The sequence below is a fragment of the Entelurus aequoreus genome, linkage group LG26 (assembly GCF_033978785.1).
Source record: "Entelurus aequoreus isolate RoL-2023_Sb linkage group LG26, RoL_Eaeq_v1.1, whole genome shotgun sequence".
NCBI classification, from domain to species: domain Eukaryota; kingdom Metazoa; phylum Chordata; class Actinopteri; order Syngnathiformes; family Syngnathidae; genus Entelurus; species Entelurus aequoreus.
Window position 1 is genome coordinate 15,681,365 of NC_084756.1, and position 17,989 is coordinate 15,699,353.

The 17,989-nt window shown below is 46.1% G+C and overlaps 1 protein-coding gene across 1 annotated transcript in view; it reads left to right on the top strand.

Moving 5' to 3' along the window:
* Nucleotides 1-17,989, top strand: part of LOC133643563 (isoleucine--tRNA ligase, cytoplasmic-like) — a 144,789-nt gene that overhangs the window by 126,493 nt on the left and 307 nt on the right. Inside the window, exons 30-34 of the mRNA XM_062038213.1 lie at nucleotides 406-526; nucleotides 611-736; nucleotides 831-974; nucleotides 10,012-10,164; nucleotides 17,703-17,989. The exon at nucleotides 17,703-17,989 is cut by the window's right edge and continues 307 nt beyond it. Of these exons, the coding sequence (XP_061894197.1) occupies nucleotides 406-526; nucleotides 611-736; nucleotides 831-974; nucleotides 10,012-10,164; nucleotides 17,703-17,785 (627 nt within the window). The 3' untranslated portion in view covers nucleotides 17,786-17,989. The remainder of the gene's footprint in view (nucleotides 1-405; nucleotides 527-610; nucleotides 737-830; nucleotides 975-10,011; nucleotides 10,165-17,702) is intronic.

Sequence of the window (17,989 nt, forward strand, 5' to 3'; positions counted from 1 at the left end):
AAAAGCCTAAAAATAATGTCACCATTTTTTTCTCGTGTCAAATCTCATTTGAAATTGATCATACTGTAGTTTTATACATTAACATGTAGACAGACATCCCTAATATACACTGGTTAAATACAACTTTTTTTTAAAGGAAATTTTAGGCCTACTACGCTACTGTATTTTAATGTTGGTCATGATGGTGGTGCTTAGAGAACCAAGTGTTTTCTGAAGTGGTACTTGGTGAAAAAAGTCTGAGAACCACTGCCTTATGGGATAAGTTGCTTTGAAGTCAATACAACTGTGTCATTGTGTTTGACATTGCAGGTTCTACTGTGTTAGCAAAAATACACAATTGTTAGTGTGTATTGATTGACGTATGTTTCCCCTTTTTTTTCTCTTTTTCGACCATGTTTGGTGCAGCTGAAGGGCTCACACTTGGAGCTAACGATTGTAAAGGGATCTTCGGGGCCTCGAGCTCCTTTAAACGGACCGGCGTGTGCTTACGTCAACCTCAGAGTGACCGTCAAGGGCAAAGAGCAAGGTTGAAGATAAAAAGATGGAAATGCACACTGCTTGTTGATTCTGATTTTAATTTGTTTCCCATATATCCTGCTTTCTTGTTCAGCGGGTGTTGTGCTGCTGGAGAACCCCAAAGGTGATAACGGTCTGGGGTTGGACAAGCTGAAGAGCGTGTGCGGCAACATTTTTGGAACCAACAACACCATACTTAAAGTCTTTAACGACGGCAAAGGTGAACACTTTTTGTCTCAGATGTTACACTATTCCAACACAAACCGCGTTCAAATGAACGACAATGATAATGTGTTGTCAACATCTTTCCACAGAGTTGACCAAAACAACAAATCTGCAGACTCTGAGCGGCAAAACCTTGTTGACGACAGACTACGCCTCCCCCGGTCCTGACCCCAACAGCAGCGCCCCCTTGTGTCCTTACGTTAACCTGGTGCTCTGCAACGCACAGCCAGCTGGTAAGAGAACAAATTAAAAAAAGAGTCACAATTCCCACAAATATAAACCACTTTAGTGCAACCTCCTAAATCGTACAATTCGGAATTTAAGCTGTCATGCATAATGTCACACAAGACCTTTCTAAATTGTAGGCTTTGGGAGCCTTCCATTTGTACTCTGAAGTCTGCACAAAGTCGAGGAGTTCTAGGATATAGAAGCTTCTGTAATATCCATTATTAGCACTTTTGACTATTTTTTGTCGCACTAAAACATCTGTAAACGTTATATTGTAGGACATTTATATATACAAAACCCAAAACCAGTGAAGTTGGCATGTTGTGTAAATGGTAAATAAAAACAGAATACAATGATTTGCAAATTCTTCTCAACTTATATTCAATTGAAAATAGACTGCAAAGACAAGATATTTAATGTTCGAACTGGTAAACTGTTATTTTTTGCAAATATCAGCTCATTTGGAATTTGATGCCTGCACCATGTTTCAAAAAAGCTGGCATAAGTGGCAAAAAAGACTGAGAAAGTTGAGGAATGCTCATCAAACACTTATTTGGAACATCCCACAGGTGAACAGGCTATTTGGGAACAGGTGGGTGCCATGATTGGGTATAAAATCAGCTTTCATGGCATGCTGAGTCATTCACAAACAAGGATGGGGCGAGGGTCACCACTTTGTGAACAAATGTGTGTGCAAATTGTCGAACAGTTTAAGAACAACATTTCTCAACGAGCTATTGCAAGGAATTTAGGGATTTCACCATCTACGGTCCGTAATATCATCAAAAGGTCCAGAGAATCTGGAGAAATCACTGCACGTAATCACTGCACGTTGAATGCCTGTGACCTTCGATCCCTCAGGCGGTACTGTATCAAAAAGCGACATCGGTGTGTAAAGGATATCACATCATGGGCTCAGGAACACTTCAGAAAACCACTGTCAGTAACTACAGTTGGTTGCTACATCTGTAAGTGCAAGTTAAAACTCTACCATGCAAAGCGAACGTCATTTATCAACAACACCCAGAAACGTTGCCGGCTTTGCTGAGCCCGCGCTCATCTAAAATGGATTTGTCAGTGATCTGACGAGTACACATTAAAGATTGTGTGGCGCACTATGCAGCGTAAAATACGACAACAGAGAGCCCGGACTGTTGAACAACTTAAGCTGTAAATCAAGCAAGAATGGGAAAGAATTCCACCTGAAGTTTAAAAAATTGCTCTCCTCAGTTCATAAACGTTTACTGAGTGTTGTTAAAAGGAAAGGCCATGTAACACAGTGGTAACAATGCCCCTGTGACAACTTTTTTGTAATGTGTCTAAGTTAATGATTATTTGCAAAAAAATAAGTTTCTCAGTTGGAACATTAAATATCTTGTCTTTGCAGTCTATTCAATTGAATAGATAGATAAAGTACTATCTATCTATCTATCTATTCAATTGAATATAGGTTGAAAAGGATTTGCAAATCATTGTATTCTGTTTTTTTTTTACCATTTACGCAACATGCCAACTTCACTGGTTTTGGGTTTTGTAGTAATGTTTACTGTATTGTGAATCAAATTTTTTCATGTCTTTCATACGTTTTATATTGCTAGCAATGGCCTCGTTGGGTTACCTCTTCATCCACCGTATCTGAGGGTTGCAGAAAGAGTGCATATTTTTCCATAAGTTGTTTATATTTAGATGAGGCAAGCACATAAGTGGCCACCTTGATTTCCGACTTCATAACTGGAACGCTCTAAACTTGGCCATGACATCTTTCCCAGCTCCGACTTCCAATTTACGAGGTTAATGGAAAGCACCGTTTTTCTTTAGCACAAGGTGTCCTAACTTTGGGGTTTGGGTGTCAAGAAAAAACACTCAACATCAAAGCTTTGTGTTTTTCTTTTATAGTATGGCCTTTAATGTGTGTACAAGTAAAATGTAATCCATCCATCCATCCATCTTCTACCGCTTATTCCCTTCGGGGTCGCGGGGGGGCGCTGGAGCCTATCTCAGCTACAATCGGGCGGAAGGCGGGGTACACCCTGGACAAGTCGCCACCTCATCGCAGGGCCAACACAGATAGACAGACAACATTCACACTCACTCTAATGTGATTTCATTTATTTTTTATTTAAAATCTTTTATAGCCCCCACAAACAAGCCCCATCCATCCATCCATCCATCCATTTTTTTTTACTCCTAGACCCCTGCGGGGGGCTGGAGCCAGCTGCACTTTTTTTTTTTGTACACAACTCCAACTTAACTACATCAGCAGATACAATATATACAGGTACATATATGATACCAGTATTTAGTATTTAAAGAAAAAATATGGAATTAGATAAATAATAACCACTGCTAGAAACGTTATTTTTGCCGCAGCCCAATTTTCTATTTATTTAATTCATTTAATAATAAAAACAATTTTCATTGTCAGTATCCATCCATCCATCCATCTTCTTCCGCTTATCCGAGGTCGGGTCGCGGGGGCAGCAGCTTAAGCAGGGAAGCCCAGACTTCCCTCTCCCCAGCCACTTCGTCCAGCTCCTCCCGGGGGATCCCGAGGCGTTCCCAGGCCAGCCGGGAGACATAGTCTTCCCAACGTGTCCTGGGTCTTCCCCGTGGCCTCCTACCGGTCGGACGTGCCCTAACACCTCCCTAGGGAGGCGTTCGGGTGGCATCCTGACCAGATGCCCGAACCACCTCATCTGGCTCCTCTCGATGTGGAGGAGCAGCGGCTTTACTTTGAGCTCCCCCCGGATGGCAGAGCTTCTCACCCTATCTCTAAGGGAGAGCCCCGCCACCCGGCGGAGGAAACTCATTTCGGCCACTTGTACCCGTGATCTTGTCCTTTCGGTCATAACCCAAAGCTCATGACCATAGGTGAGGATGGGAACGTAGATCGACCGGTAAATTGAGAGCTTTGCCTTCCAGCTCAGCTCCTTCTTCACCACAACGGATCGATACAGCGTCCGCATTACTGAAGACGCCGCACCGATCCGCCTGTCGATCTCACGATCCACTCTTCCCTCACTCGTGAACAAGACTCCGAGGTACTTGAACTCCGCCACTTGGGGCAGGGTCTCCTCCGCAACCCGGAGATGGCACTCCACCCTTTTCCGGGCGAGAACCATGGATTCGGACTTGGAGGTGCTGATTCTCATCCCAGTCGCTTCACACTCAGCTGCGAACCGATCCAGCGAGAGCTGAAGATCCTGGCCAGATGAAGCCATCAGGACCACATCATCTGCAAAAAGCAGAGACCTAATCCTGCAGCCACCAAACCAAATCCCCTCAACGCCTTGACTGCGCCTAGAAATTCTGTCCATAAAAGTTATGAACAGAATCGGTGACAAAGGGCAGCCTTGGCGGAGTCCAACTCTCACTGGAAACGTGTCCAACTTACTGCCGGCAATGCGGACCAAACTCTGGCACTGATCATACAGGGAGCGGACCGCCACAATCAGACAGTCCGATACCCCATACTCTCTGAGCACTCCCCACAGGACTTCCTGAGGGACACGGTCGAATGCCTTCTCCATGTCCACAAAACACATGTAGACTGGTTGGGCAAACTCCCATGCACCCTCAAGGACCCTGCCGAGAGTATAGAGCTGGTCCACAGTTCCACGACCAGGACGAAAACCACACTGTTCCTCCTGAATCCGAGGTTCGACTATCCGGCGTAGCCTCCTCTCCAGCCCACCTGAATAGACCTTACCGGGAAGGCTGAGGAGTGTGATCCCACGATAGTTAGAACACACCCTCCGGTTCCCCTTCTTAAAGAGAGGAACCACCACCCCGGTCTGCCAATCCAGAGGTACCGCCCCCGATGTCCACGCGATGCTGCAGAGTCTTGTCAACCAAGACAGCCCCACAGCATCCAGAGCCTTAAGGAACTCTGGGCGGATCTCATCCACCCCCGGGGCCTTGCCACCGAGGAGCTTTTTAACTACCTCAGCAACCTCAGCCCCAGAAATAGGAGAGCCCACCACAGATTCCCCAGGCACTACTTCCTCATAGGAAGACGTGTTGGTGGGATTGAGGAGGTCTTCGAAGTATTCCCTCCACCGATCCACAACATCCGCAGAACACCATCCTCACCATACACGGTGTTGATAGTGCACTGCTTCCCCTTCCTGAGGCGGCGGATGGTGGTCCAGAATCGCTTCGAAGCCGTCCGGAAGTCGTTTTCCATGGCTTCCCCGAACTCCTCCCATGTCCGAGTTTTTGCTTCCGCGACCGCCGAAGCCGCACACCGCTTGGCCTGTCGGTACCTGTCCGCTGCCTCAGGAGTCCTATGAGCCAAAAGGTTTCACTGTCGCTCCAACATGAGCATTGAAGTCCCCCAGTAGAACGAGGTAATCACCCGGGGGAGCACTCTCAAGTACTCCCTCGAGTGAATCCAAAAAGGGTGGGTAGTCTGAGCTGCGGTTTGGCGCGTAAGAGCAAACCACAGTCAGGACCCGTTCCCCCACCCGAAGGCGGAGGGAAGCTACCCTCTCGTCCACCGGGTTGAACTCCAACATGCAGGCTCTGAGCCGGGGGGAAACAAGAATTTCCACCCCAGCCCGTCGCCTCTCACTGCCGGCAACGCCAGAGTAGAAGAGAGTCCAGCCCCTCTCGAGAGAACTGGTTCCAGAGCCCTTGCTGTGCGTCGAAGTGAGTCCGACTATGTCTAGTCGGAACTTCTCCACCTCGCGCACTAGCTCAGGCTCCTTCGCCCCCAGCGAGGTGACGTTCCACGTCCCAAGAGCTAGCTTCTGTAGCCGAGGATCGGACCGCCAAGTGCCCTGCCTTCGGCTGCCGCCCACCTCACATCGCACCCGACCTCTATGACCCCTGCTATGGGTGGTGAGCCCATTGGAGGGGGAACCCACGTTGCCTCTTCGGGCTGTGCCCGGCCGGGCCCCATGGGGACAGGCCCGGCCACCAGGCGCTCGCCATCGTGCCCCACCTCCGGGCCTGGCTCCAGAGGGGGGCCCCGGTGACCCGCGTCCGGGCGAGGGAAATCTGGGTCCATAAGTTTTATTTTTCATTGAGGTCTTCGAGCTGCTCTTTGTCTGATCCCTCACCTAGGACCAGTTTGTCTTGGGAGACCCTACCAGGGGGCATAAAGCCCCCGGACAACATAGCTCCTAGGATCATTGGGACACGCAAACTCCTCTACCACGGTAAGGTGGCAGTAATTCTCCCCAAATATGTTTTGATATATGAGGATACTCCTCAACCGAGGCGTTCATGCGGCCACACACCCTCTCCCCCCTTTTTTTTTTACTCCTCCTTGCATTGGTCGGTCGCCTGCAGTACATCTCCTTTCCTTGCCTGTCAAAACTTTACATTTTTGGCCAGGACATCCAGATTTTGTCCTTTCCTGGCGTATTCCTGGTCCCTTTGTGTGTGTTTTTGCTACTGCATTGATCGAGTCGCACGACAAGCCCCCGTCTACAATTCCCGCAGTGTGGGCTCATTAAAGGAACCCCGTGAGTTTCATGTTTTCTGATTCAATCAAATAACGTGACAGAGATGGATGAACATAAGGACAACAGAAAATATATCTTTACCAAAAATCAAAACTTTGTGTCAATATCTTGACAAATAGGAGACTTATTATGTAGTTAAAGAACAGGCCTAAGCTCACACATTCCCATTTTTTCTGTAACTTCCAGGAATAAATTATGTGCGCCAGCTTGAAAAATGTCTCAACTTTAAGCCACATAAAGGTGCCCAGCGGAGACTTAGACAAACTTTATTGATCCACAAGGGAAATTGTTCCACACAGTAGCTCAGTTACAAAGGATGGAAAGGATAACGCAGGTATAAAGTAGACTAAAAATGTACCATAGTAGCAATATAAAATGTAACATATGTAATATTTACATATTATATATACAGTATAAAATATATACTGATATATTATATCATTATATTGTAATCTATTTTCATATAATATATACAATATATAACAAATCCCAATTGCCATGTACAATATTACAGTATATGTAACAGCTGCAGCAAAAAAAAAAAAAGGAAAAGTACAGCATAAAATGGAGAGTAGATCCAGCAGAAAATATACATTATAAACAAAGAGAGGTAGCTAACATGGAAGCGGTCAGGTAATAGACAGATATCATCTATTGCTGTATGACGAGTGATTGTACAGCTGGAAGAAGGAGTTCTTGAATCGAACACTGTGGGAACGAAGCTGAAGGAGCCTGTTGGAGTATGAACTCCACTGTCTCTCAATTGTCTGGTGGAGTGGGTGGGCAGGATTGTCCATGATGGCGAGCAGTTTGTCCAGTGTCCTCCTGTCCCTCACTGACGCAAACGCCTCCAACTGCGTGCCAATAGTTTGGCCGGCTTTCCGGATCAGTTTGTCAAACCGGTTTAAGTCCCTTTTGCTTGTGCTGCTCCCCCAACAAAACACTGCAAAGTACAGGGCACTGGCCACAACAGACTGAAAAATATCTCCCATAGCTTGCTGCACACATGAAAGGACCTAAGCTTCCTCAGAAAAAAAGTCTGCTCATGCCCTTCTTGTATACAGCTTTGCTGTTTTCTTTCCAGTCCAGTCTGCTGTTCAGGTGGACTCCAAGATCAGAATCAGAAATACTTTATTACGGTAATCCCCGAGGGCAAGTTAAGATTTTCAGCACAATCCCATTCAAGATCAGACAAACATTACAGGGAGACAGAACAGGATCGCTGACGGGTCTGCCAACTTCCGGCGCCCCTTATAAAAAAGGTAAGAAACAGGTAAACGTTTGGGGGTGAGAAAAAAAAAATCAGTCTAAGCCTGGGCCCCTGGATAGAGGTCCAGACTGAGGCCAAAGAAAAAAAAAACTCAAAACCCTAGCACACATAAACATGTGTGTAAGAGGGAAACGTCAAAGAACACAAAGGACATTAAAGACATTAAAAGAGCAGAGCTGATGCAAACAGCCACTTCTACATACAGCCACAAAAGTAAAACAACAACAAAAAAAACTAAACATACACACTGTGATGGCCTCTGCAGTGTTCCATGCCATCGTCTGCTGGGGTGGGGGTAGCATGGCCAGAGACAGGAGCAGACCCAACAAAGCAACCAAGTGAGCCGACTCCACCCACTAACTCTCGGCCAGTGTCCAGTCTGCATGGATGAGCGAGGATACGTCCAAGGAGACCGAGGTGTCCGATACCTGCTCATTCAGCCAAGACACTGTGAAGCTTGTCTGTCCTGGCGCTGAGCCCTGTCTCTTCTTCCGCATCTCCTCCAGTCTCTCCAAACGGACTCTGGTGTGGCAGAGACCCAGCAGCTGGTCTTCATGGCCAAAAGGCTCCCGGTTGTACTGCCCCACAACTGCCACCTCCCGGCCCTGGATGTTGATGGGCTCTAAAGCATTGTTTTATTACATTTTTCAGGGTTCCTTACAAGCAGTATTAAAACCATTAACCGTCATAAATGTTTATAAAATTTAGTAGATGGCGATTTATTGTGTCGAGTAACCTTATAGTTTTCCAATTTTCCCAGGAGATTTCCAATATTTTAAATTGCAAATGTCGATGTTACTCTTAGACACACATAATAAAGGTGTTTGTGAAATCCCCTGATGTTTTTGGTGCTACATTAACCACAACATTAGCACTCCATAACATTATGTCGCTACTGGGCCATCCATCCATCTTCTTCCGCTTATCCGAGGTCGGGTCGCGGGGGCAGCAGCCTAAGCAGGGAAACCCAGACTTCCCTCTCCCCAGCCACTTCGTCCAGCTCTTCCCGTGGGATCCCGAGGCGTTCCCAGGCCAGCTGGGAGGCCGACGTTTCCTAAATAAATATGTTGGAGAAAAAAACTTAAAAGCTTTGTCCCGCTGTTTTTTACTGACATATTTTAATCATGTTTAGATAACTTTTACTGCAAATGAATATCGGCTCCAAATATCGATTATCGGCCTCTTTGACTGCCAATAATCAGAATCTGTATCGGCCTTTAAAAAACATATCGGTCAATCTACCGTATTTTTAGGACTATAAGTCGCAGTTTTATTCATAGTTTGGCCGGGGGTGCGACTTATACTCAAGAGCGACTTATGTGTGAAATGATTAACACATTACTGTAAAATACCAAACAATATTATTTAGCTCATTCACGTAAAACACTAGATGTATAAGATTTCATGGGATTTAGCGATTAGGAGTGACAGATTGTTTTGTAAACGTATAGCATGTTCTATATGTTATAGTTATTTGAATGACTCTTACCATAATATGTTACGTTAACATACCAGGCACGTTCTCAGTTGGTTATTTATGCGTCATATAACGTACACTTATTCAGCCTGTTGTTCACTATTCTTTATTTATTTGAAATTGCCTTTCAAATGTCTATTCTTGGTGTTGGGTTTTATCAAATACATTTCCCCCAAAAATGCGACTTATACTTGAGATCGAATTTAAAAAAGTAAATAATGGGGGTATAAATGGAAACAAAATAGAAAAATATTACAGTGCGACTTATATATGTTTTTTTCCTTCTTTATTATGCATTTTCGGCCCGTGCGACTTATACTCCGAAAAATACGGTAGTAAAGATTGCCACACCCTGGACAAAGCATGCATTGAAAAACATCCGAGCATACCTCAGTCATTTTCTCCAACATCAAAGATTTGCATGTGTGATGCTTTTTTTTTAGATTTTTCTTGCGACAATCGTTCCTAAAAGACTCGATGATGATGATGATGATGGCTGTCAATAGAAGAACGTGTGAATTGGACAACATGTCACTCTCATTCAAAGCAATCCAGCATTGTCTCAATACTTTTGTCAAAATCATCACTTGTCCTTCAAAGTAAAGGTGTGTTCTGTCCCAAATATTTTAGGATGGTGCAGTTTGACCTGAGACCAGACAATTTCAAAATTCTAACAGGTCAACCAGCACCCAAAAGCGTTGGACCTTAGGTCTTCTTCCATGCATTGCTTGGTGGTTGTTTTGCATCAAAGCGCCTCCTTCTGGTCGGCTAGATCAATGTCCTCATTTGTAGACTCATTAGTAAAGTTTGTCTGCCTCCTGCAGAGTGCCAAACAGGAGAAGTGGCTACCCTCCTGCTGGTCAACCCAGCTGGCCAAAAAGGGTTGGATTATTCGGACCTGCTGTTAGAGGTTGCCAAGGTTTTTGGCCTGCGCAGCAGACTGCTCAGACTGTACCTGGACCAGGAGCTCAGTCGAGGTAAGATACAAAGATGGTACTGTTTTGCTATCTAGTTTAGTCACTGGTTTGGAAGTTGTAAGAACTCTGGAGCGATTATTAGGTAAATTGTCATATCAGCGAATGTGATAGACTTGTCTATGATCAGGCGTGTGCAACGGTACGTGACAGTCCAGGTTCAATACCTACTTCAGTTTTAAGGTCACGGTTTGTTTAAAGGGAACAAAATGCAAAACAAAAAACTGCTTACTTTTAATGATTTTTAAAATTAAGCATAAAAACTTGCAAACTACGAGACCATAGGCCTGGGGCGATAATCCATTGAGCGATAAATTAAAATAAACGTGCTAATTTTGTTGTCCTCGATCAGTTTCGTGCGTGTTCGTTGTCCTCAAAACAAGATGAAAGAGGGTTCACTCTCTGCACCGGTCTTAATACCTGGACAGGTTTGTTCCATAGTGGAACACAACAAACTTGGATGCCCTCCTAAAACATAACCACCCAACCCAGTTTTCCCAATTTGGGAAAAAATCTTACCTTGAATTGTTCAATATTTATTTAAATGTGGTTTTGTTTGACAAGACCTGATCATTCATCTTGTTTATGATATGATCTATTCATTTCCTCCACTATCTGAATTTTTTTAGTTTTCCTTGTCTTTTCTGAACACATTCCCCTCATAGGATGAACAAATATACTACAGTACTAAGACTACAGTGGTCATAAACAGTTAGCATCTACAGCAGGGGTGCCCAAAGGATATCAAACAAGGTATCCACAGGATATCAAATTTGACTAAAGAGAGGGAGTAAATGTCGTAACAAAAGTGTCTGTATGTAAACCTGTCTAAGGATTATTAGCTTTGCAGCAGAAAGCTACACCTCCGGGGCGAAGCGGCGCGTCTGGCCTTGGTACGGAGAACAATTAGCCCATGTAGAACAATCTTACCAACATTATTAAGAAAATATTCTTGTGTGCATACAACTAGTTTTTAGAGAGAGAGATGTGGCAGGCCAAAATAGATGGCCAGCCATATTAAACACACAACGATACACCAGGAAGCAGCAATCGCTTTCTAGTGACAACAAAAATTTTAGGTAGATAAAAATGATCCATTACACTCTAAAGACTATCTAAATGTAGGTCTTCTGTATCAAATTTTTTTTTTTGTTGAAAGGACTAGTTGGTACAATCCCTGGGGACTCTGCATGGCAGGGGCGTCCTCCTCCCTGAGCCAGGCTTGCACCTGACCGCATACCTAAGTGAGGCTAGGTGACACTGCTGGGAGGCTTTTCCACCATTGGGACACATCTTCAGTTGTGTGCCCCAGCGTCACGGGGTGTTTCGGCCCGGCTTACCACAAGACACCCTCTGCTGAGGAAGGGCCCACCCCAGGGTGATCAAATCCCTGGGTGTGTGTGTCCCATTAGGTGTTAGCCTTAGCAGCCCAGCTGGTGTCACTCCTCCTCAACCACAACCAATGGCTCGTCCTCTCTGCTGTGTTGGCCAGCTCTTTAATGGCCTGTCTGTGAGCCTGCCCCCTGACTCCAACCTCCCTAAGGAGCTTTGCTGTTGTGCTAGCTACAAAGCCCCTACAGCCCACCTCCACTGGGCACACCCTTACCCTCCAGCCTCTGTCCTGTGCCTCAGCTGCAAGGTTGGAGTACCGCAGCTTCTTGCGTTCATATGCTTCTTCGATGGCATCCTCCCACGGAACTGTCAGTTCAATGATATAGACAATATGGGAGGTTTCAGACCATAGGACGAGGTCTGGACGCAGGGTGGTCGTTGCGATCGCCGGGGGGAAAATTAGCCTCTGATCTAAGTCGACTCGCATCTGCCAGTCCCTGGCTGCATTCAACGGGCTTAGATCAGGATTTGAAGGTCCTGTCTTCAGCTTTTCCCCCTCCCGAACAAACGCTGGTAGGTGTCGGCACACATCCTGGTTGTTGATGGGTTGGGCGTTGATGGATATCCTCCTGCACTCAAGTTTGTCAGCTAGACATCTGAGGACCTGGTTATGTCTCCACGTATATCTGCCTTGAGTGAGGCTGGTTCTACAGCCAACCATTATGTGCTTGAGTGTTGCTGGGGTTGTACACAGGGGACAGGATGGGTCCTTTCCAAACCATTGTTGCAGGTTTATGGGAGATGGTAGCGCATCATATGTTGCTCGAACAATGAAACTCAGCCTGTTGGATTCCATGCCCCAAAGTTCGCTCCATGTGAGTTTTTTCCTTTCAACACCCTCCCACCTTGTCCAGCGGCCCTGTTTGGCTTGTGTTGCAGCTTTGGAACGTCTGGCTGTTTCCTCCTGACGACGCACTTCCTCTACAACCATAGTTCGACGTTCGGTTGCAGATGCCTTTTGCCAGAGAGGAGTTACGGTTCCAAGGCCAAAGCCTCCTCTGCCTTGTTGGACGTGGCCCACTACGTCACGATGGAGCAAAGCTGATTTGGCCTGTAGCACAGCTGTGACTGGGGTCCACTTCCGCCCTGTAACGAGGCAAGGAGCGGCGGCTCTCACTACAGGGTCCCGGGAGTCAGTGAGGGACATCTCCAGCCTCACCTTGGCACATTTGAACTCTTCGACCAGGCTAGAAATTGGCAGCGACAGGGCTCCGTCGCTGTAGAGTCCAACGCTGCTGAAGCACTTTGGAAGTCCGAGCCACTTCCTTACATGCGAGTTCACTAGCCTTTCCAAGCGAGTAGCATGGCTTATTGAGACCTCGTACATAGTTAACGGCCACCGGAGTCTGGGTAGCAACCCAAACTGGAGGCACCAGAGCTTCAGTTTCCCTGGTAGTGCAGTGCTATTAATCTGCCTGAGGCCGTTAGCCGTGTCCTGCCGCAGTTGTTCAAGTTGCTGGGTGTCTCTGAGATCTGCATTATACCATCTTCCGAGGCTCTTGATGGGCTTCTCTAGGAGTGTTGGAATTGGTTCCTCGCTGATGTGGAACCGCTCACCTGTTAGTTGGCCTTTTATGATGGAGATGCTGCGTGACTTGCTTGGCTTGAAGTCCATCCGTGCCCATTGAATGTTTTCCTGAAGTTTCTGCAGCAAGCGTCTGGTGCATGGTTTTGTTGTTGTAATGACGGTCATGTCATCCATAAAGGCTCTAATTGGCGGAAGACGTAGGCCACTCTTGGTCCTCTCACCTCCCACTACCCACTGGGATGCCCGTATGACCAACTCCATTGCCATGACGAATGCCAGAGGGGAAACTGTGCAGCCCGCCATAATGCCAATTTCCAGATGCTGCCAGGAGGTGGTGTTTCCCTCAACTGTTACGCAGAACTGGAGATCCTGAAAGTAACTCTTGACCAGTTCAGTGACTTGGTTAGGTACACCAAAGAAATTGAAGGCCGTCCACAAGATCTTATGAGGGACTGACCCAAAGGCGTTGGCAAGGTCTAAGAATACCACATGTAGGTCTCTCTGTTCTTTTTTTGCAGTTTGTATCTGGTGCCAGATTATATTGGCATGTTCCAAGCATCCTGAGAAACCCTGGATCCCAGCTTTCTGCACCGATGTATCAATAAAGCTGTTTCTTTGCAGGAACGTAGAGAGTCTCTGGGCAAGGACACTGAAGAAAATCTTCCCCTCTACATTCAGCAAGCTGATCTGGCGAAACTGGCCAATGGATGACGAGTCCTTCTCTTTGGGGATCAGGATGCCTCCTGCTCTTCGCCAAGCTTTCGGTATCACTCCCTTCTGCCATGCTACCTTCATCAGCTTCCAAAGGTATCTTAAGACTCTGGGGGTGTTCTTATAAAGCCTATACGGGATACCATTGGGCCCGGGTGATGATGCTGATCTTGCCTGCTTCACGGTCTTCTCCACCTCGCTCCATGTGGGAGATCTTATGTCCATTTGGTGTTCAGGTGCATGAATTGGTGGCATGTCGGGCGGGACAGTTACTGGCTCATGCCTCTGGCCGTCGGTGTAGGTCTTCCTCAGGTGCTCCTCCAGGTCTTTTATGGGCACTTTGAGGCTCCCACTCTTCTCTTGCTCAAAAAGACCTTTGACAAAACTGTAGGGATTGCTATAGAAGAGGGTTCTTGTCCGTTCTTTCCTCTTGCGTTGTCGTCTGAGGTGCTCTGCTCTTCGCAGCTTTGTCAGTCGTTGCTTTATTTCAGCCTGCAGAACTTCAATCCCCCCTCTTTCTATTTCGGTTGCCTTTCTCCATTGCTTCCTCAATTGTCTTCTTTCTTTCACCAAGCTGTCAATTTCACGCTGCCTTCTGGACTTTGGTTGGTTCGAGGAGGGAGGGCCTTTTTGCTGCCTTTGAGCCTTGCTCTTTACCCCAAATCTTTCGGCACCATAGCTGTAGATGGTGGCTCCCATGTTGTCCAGTTTTCTTTCAACAGGACCCTTCTGTTGTTCTAGAAGGAGGACCAAGTCTGAGTCAACGGTCTCCCACTCTCTCTTCTGGTTGGACTTGGGCCACAGGATCTGGGCTTTCCTTCCTTCCATCTTCCTTTCTGTTGCAGGCAGAGGTTGGCTGGGCTCAATGTTGGAGACTGCAGCTGGCTGCTGCAGGACTGGTGCTGGCTGGTTGGGCTCCGATCTGGAGGCTGCTGCTGGCTGTGGCTGGTTAGGCTCCAGGCTGGAAAATGCTAGAGGGTCTATGCGACGTGGAGCTTCTTTCGAGGTACTGATACCCTGAGGACTGTGGGGGTTCTCCTGCCTCCGGGCTTCACTCGACTGATTTGGCCTACTTCTTAAGAAGTACTGGTCAATGCGAGACACTTCGTTGAGCTTGCTGAGGCATTTCCTCTTGCCTTGATGGATTTTAAGGCCCTTCGCTGTTGTTATTTTTGACCAGCCACAAATGCAGCTCTGCAGCGTTTGTCCTGTTGGCGGACCATTAGTTGTGCTGGTCGTTCTGTTCGTTGTCTGTTCCGTTCCGTGGTCTGTCACTGTGAGATCCGTCCGTAATGGGTCATCTTCCGCCCCCGCAGACCCAAGGGGTATTTTCTTCTTTGGCTTTTCCGTAGCAATGATGGGTGGAACCAGGAACGCTATGCAGCGCTGGGTCCTGCCGGTAGAGTTGCTAACCCACACCAGCCCCGTTGGGGTCTATTCCCTCCAGTCAGCAGTCTTTCCAGGCCGTCATCTGGTCTTTCCCTGATTGTCAGTTGCTCTTTCGCAGCGGTCACTGGATCTTCTCCAGACTTCATAATTTGTTGAAAGGACTAGTTGGTACAATCCCTGGGGACTCTGCATGGCAGGGGCGTCCTCCTCCCTGAGCCAGGCTTGCACCTGACCGCATACCTAAGTGAGGCTAGGTGACACTGCTGGGAGGCTTTTCCACCATTGGGACACATCTTCAGTTGTGTGCCCCAGCGTATCAAATATCAAAATATGATATTTAACAAAAGTGGAGACATTCTATGTGGAAAAATGTATGCTCAGCAGCAGCCATGGGCACCCCCATGTAGTCAAATGGTACTATCTTATGCCTATAATATTTACAAGATGCTAAAATACATTTCCAAGACGCTAAAACAGCCAGATAAACACGGCAAGGATTGAATAGTTCAGTGAGGTCCTTGGGTTTGTGTCAGCTTTAGCTCTGGCATAGCGACAAACTTGACGTCGTTAACAAAGTTTCCGTAGTTGAATGGGCATAAGAATCATTAGTTTCCACAAGGGAGCAGTGAGGGGAGCCTCCTGCCCGAACGAACTGACAGGCGGCTCGTCCCAGCTTCAGTCCACCGGAGATGTTTGGTGGCACGACAAGCTTTGTGTTCGACGACTGTTGTCTTGGGAGGAAGGAAGGGGGTTCAATGTCAGCCAATTCGACTGCACGCTTGATAGTCGAATCAGATTCTGGCGAATTGAATGATTTTGTTCCCATACTGTACCCAAAATGAACCAAACAGTGACCTAAAACCGAGGTACGTAGCGAACAGTATTGTTAAAGTACAGCCTATTTACCAAGTGGTGTGGCGTGGCTCCGATAAGAGCGGCCGACCATTAACTTGAGGGTTCCTAGTTCGAATCCAGGTTCCGCCTTCCACGTCACTGCTTTTGGGCAAGACACTTCACCAACCTGGCTCCCCGTGCGCTCCCCCGCACTGGTGTAAATGTGGCTTAAATGTAGATAATGGGTCTCTCAATGTACAGCACTTTGAGTCACTAGAGAAAAGGCACTATATAAATATAAATCACTTCACTACCAAATGTACCGACTGAAAAAGGAACACATGTACCGTATTTTCGGGACTATAAGGCGCACTTAAAATCCTTTTTTTTTTATTTTCAAAACTCGACAGTGCGCTTTATAATCCGGTGCGCCTAATGTAAAAAATAAGTTTGGTTGAGTTTACCCACCTCGAAGTTATATTATTTGGTACAAGGTGTAGTGGTAAGTGTGACCAGTAGATGGCAGTCAAACATAAGAGATACATGTAGAGTGCACTATGATGGCAATATGTCTCAAGTAAACAACACCAACATTTTAAATGTTCCATTGAAAATATAGAACATTACACACGGCGCTCAAAAATCTATCAAAATGTTTTAGTACGACTTTGGTAAGCTATGTAGCAGCACCGCTTGATGAATTGTCGGTGCATTAAACATAGGAGTATTATTATGGTGTGTGTATAAGGTAAGACATTATCTGGCGTTTTGTTTCGCAATATTATGCAAAAGCAACTTTTCTTACCTTCTGGTACCTGCTGATCTGTATTTGGGATTTGTATAAATCCCAAGAAATTGCGCACGTCCGCCTTTGTAGTCCGTGGCGACGCCGTGGTCGATAAGCTTCTTCTTTTTCTTTATCTTCTTGTTATGTGACATTCATCCTCTGCTGTTACAATTTCTAATATAAAGTAATGTAAAGTTCGTAGTTATATCTGTCAGTAAACTCGCCATGAAAGCGCTAAAACATACCTGTGTAGTGAGTTAATCACCCAAGGAACTTTAGTTATTAGAGTTCCGGTCGGATGGTTTTTCACGGGACACATTTCCTGTGTTGTTGTTTCCGGATGAGGAGATGCTGCTCCGTTATTGATTGAAGTAAATTCTGAATGTCATTAAAACAGTTAGCTCCATCTTTTGACACTTCTTCCACTCCCGTCCTTGCACGCTACACCGCTACAACAAAGATGATGGGGAGAAGACGCTGTCGAAGGTGAGCCACGTAAATTAGACCGCCTACAAAACGGCGCATCCTGAAGTGACTTGTCAGAAAGCGTCGTGAAGATGATCTGTAAAACATCATCTATGCAACATTTTGACCAAAGAACCACCATTACATGTTATGTAGACCACAAGGAAGTGTTTTACATTTAGAAAAAAATAATAATAATATAACTAATTTAATGTGCCCTTATATATGAAAACGGATCAAAAATAGACCATTCATCGGCAGTAAGCCTTATAAGCCGGTGCGCTCTATGGTCCGGAAAATACGGTACTGTTACAGCCCTACTTGGTATGATCACCTTCTTTTATGGATCTTTTTTTATCGTAACACTTTTCTGCTGACTCACACTCACACAGTGAAGACTATTAACCAAGCCACTTGTCATCTTTTTTCTTTCAGAGGTGCCGGCAGATTCGGCAGTAAAATCTCTGGACACCAAAACTCTCTTTGTGCGAGTTCTTCCCACTACGGCGGAATCCTAGAACTCCCCCCCCATGAGTTTCTCATGCACATTCTTAATGGCTACCACGCAGGTTTTAAATCCACTTGACATTTTGAAGACTCTCAAAAGGGTTCATTGTCTTCTTGTTCATGTACTGTACGTTCACATTTTCTTCAAGTCAGACATTATTTTCCATGAAATGGTAAAAAATATATCCATTGTACCAAAAATATTGTCTGAATTG